The sequence below is a fragment of the Mus caroli genome, chromosome 6 (genome assembly GCF_900094665.2).
Source record: "Mus caroli chromosome 6, CAROLI_EIJ_v1.1, whole genome shotgun sequence".
NCBI lineage: Eukaryota > Metazoa > Chordata > Mammalia > Rodentia > Muridae > Mus > Mus caroli.
This window is the reverse complement of record NC_034575.1, coordinates 66,757,929-66,761,189: the sequence shown is the minus strand read 5'-3', so window position 1 is coordinate 66,761,189 and position 3,261 is coordinate 66,757,929. Positions and strand designations below refer to the sequence as shown.

Below are 3,261 nucleotides of genomic sequence, written 5' to 3'. Positions count from 1 at the left end.
TAAAAAAAAAAAAAAAAAAGAAAAACATGTACTATGGAAGTGATTTGTTTAAACATTCAAGAAATACATCTGTAGTACTCCTCATCACTGTTGTTAGAAAGACATGGAAGATGTACTATTTGGCACTTATTGGAAAAGTGCTAAAAATATTTTGATATATCAAAAATTTGATATATTTTAAAATCTTCTTTATTCTGGCAGATTATAAACATTTATAAGGATTTCATTTCCCCCTCTGGAGAAATTTGTCTTCATAAGACATACTGAATTTCTTACTTCTTGTTAATGAAATTTTGATAGTGTGATATCACATTTAGGTTTACATGTTGTTATGCTACTTTGAATGTTCAGTTTCTTAAAGATTCTTCAGCCCATACTGTAAAGAAACATCAAAGAAAACATTATAAGCCTGGAATAAGACAATGGATATGAGATGATTTTCATTTTAAACTATTAAATGTATCCCAGAGACCTCCTTAGACTATGCTAATTATGTAAGCATGTAAGTAGAAGCTAAGTCTCTTTTAAAGCTCAACATCTATTCAGGTAACCAGCAAGAGGATAAATATTCTAAGAAGGCACTAGGAGTCTGCTCTTCTGACCAGATCTTATTACAAATATTATAAAGTCAGTATGATTTGCATAAATACATCTTCCTCTCAGTGCTCCTGCCCTTGAGAGTCTTATAAGAAGGTGTCTATCAGGACTGTGTCATGATCCACACAAACTCAGGGAAAGTTCCATTATGGTGTTCACACCTCACATCCTTGGACTTCTGCTTTTCTGGATTTCAGGTATGAGTGCTCAGACATGGAAATAAATTGGTGATATTATTTAAATATGAAATTTTCTTATTTTATTTGGAAACCAGCACCACATTTTATTTGACTTCCTGCTTAAAGAAATTGATACAATGAAAGTCTTTTATTTTTCTAAGAGGTTTAGGAGTGACTTTTATATTCAATGTTGTGTCCTACTAATATTTTTTCTATTTTTCCAGCTTCCAGAGGTGATATTGTGCTAACTCAGTCTCCAGCCACCATGTCTGTGACTCCAGGAGAAAGAGTCAGTCTTTCCTGCAGGGCCAGCCAAAGTATTAGCAACAACCTACACTGGTATCAACAAAAATCACATGACTCTCCAAGGCTTCTCATCAAGTATGCTTCCCAGTCCATCTCTGGGATCCCCTCTAGGTTCAGTGGCAGTGGATCAGGGACAGATTTCACTCTCAGTATCAACAGTGTGGAGACAGAAGATATTGGAATATATTTCTGTCTACAGCGTAACAGCTGGCCTCACACAATGATGCAGGCCATAGCAAAAACAGAAGTGTGAAGCTGGGCTGCTTCAGCTGTTTTTGGTTGTACCTCAACCTTCTTCAAAGTGGAAACAAAACAGATGGGGCCTGCTGTGAATTTAGAGATATTGAAGAAGACTGGAAGTCTCCCTAGCCTATGAATTCTCTTCACTCTATTTCAGCTCAAGTATACCGTTGCCTAATGTTGTCTTTGTGTAATCATAAGGACAGTCTTCTTCCAGTAGACTGCCACCAGAGAAAATCTCATCCTCGATGGACAGAAGGAATGATTGATTATTCCATATTCTTATAATTGTTGGAAATTAAGTTGAGGCATTGTCTGACCCAATTCCATACAGTTTACTCCTGTTCCCACAAAGACTAGAGAGCTCAGCTTCAGAGACTCATGGGCTAGTATCAGTTTAACATAAGTCTCAGTTATTTGCAAGCAAAACAGGCTGGAATTCTATTTACAGTATGGTAAAAATCCATAGCACTGATGTATCATACATTTCTATGGAACTAGAAAAGATTCCTAAATATTGAGAATAAAGAGAGAATAATTATTTGAAAAATAAAAATATTTCATGTGATTTAATGGAACTCTAGTATTTATGCTTATATGTATAGCCATATGTAGGAAGAATGAATCTACAAACCATAATGGTTTGCTTACAGAGACCCACTTATGTGAAACAGTAACTTCTGAGTCTGCTAAAGTCTAAGCCTGCTTGACACTCAGACACCAATGATGACAGACGAAGTTGATGATCAGAGCAACCAATCAGATGGTGCCAACTACAAGAGCAAGTGGTCATGTGCCAACATGGCCTCAGTGGAGGGTATAAAGGCTTGACCACTTCCTACAGTAAAAGCATCTACTTTTGATTCTTGACTCCCAGAATCTGTATGCTTAACTCTACACATTTTTTTCCCCAACCTAGTACACAAGGGCCATGGTGGAGCTCACAAACAACACCAGTGTATTTACATTCAACAGTCACTGTGTATACATAGGGTGGTGATGGGAATCAATTATTGGTCAATTGCTTAGAATTTTCAAGAAGTACAGAAGGAAGGCAGGCAGGCAGAAAAAGAATCTAAAGAGTGACATAGTGAAAGCAACAGAAGCTATAAACCAAATGGATTTAATAGATATCTATAGAACAAAACAGATATCCTAAAACAAAAGAGTATACCTTCTCAGCACCTCTTGGTTCCTTCTCCAAAACTGATCATGTCATTGATCACAAAAATGGGACTAAACAGATATAAGAAGTTTGAAATAATCCCGTGCATCCTATCAGAACTTTATGGACTAAGACTAGTCTTCAATTACATCAAAAACAATGGAAAGCCCACATACACACGGGAGCAGAACAATGCTCTATTCAATGATGAATTAGACAAGGGAGACATAAAGATAGAAATTAAAGATTTTTTAGAATTTAATGAAAATTAAGGCACGTGCTACCAAAACTTATGAGACACAATGAAAGCAGTGCTAAGAGGAAAATGGATAGCTCTAAATGCCTCCAGAAAGAAACTGAAGAGAGTATTACTAGCAGATTGGCAGTACACCTGAAAGCTGTAGAACAAAAAACAAGCAGATACACCCAATAGGAATAAGAGTTGGAAATAAACAAAAACAAAAACAAAAACAAGAAACAAACAAAAAAAACAAAACAAAACAAACAAGCAAACAAACCTCAGGTCTGAAATCAACAAAGTAGAAATATAAAGAACTATATAAAGATTCAACAAGACCAGGACATGTTTCTTTGAGAAAATCAATAAGATAGATAAACCCTTAGAAAGACTAACCTGAGGGCATAGAGACAGTATCCAAATTGATAAAATTAGAAAAAATAAGTGAGACATAACAACGGAAACTGAGAAAATTTAAAAAATCATCAGATCGTACTCCAAAAGCCCATACTCAACAAAAGTAGAAAATCTGGATG

At 35.7% G+C, this 3,261-nt stretch overlaps 1 gene segment (V, D, J or C); it reads left to right on the top strand.

The window, feature by feature from the left end:
* The window catches only part of LOC110295647, a 7,324-nt gene extending 5,989 nt beyond the window's left edge, over positions 1-1,335 (top strand). The window contains 1 exon segment of the V gene segment in view: positions 1,001-1,335. Within this exon segment, the coding sequence occupies positions 1,001-1,335 (335 nt within the window).
* Positions 1,336-3,261: the final 1,926 nt, after the last annotated feature.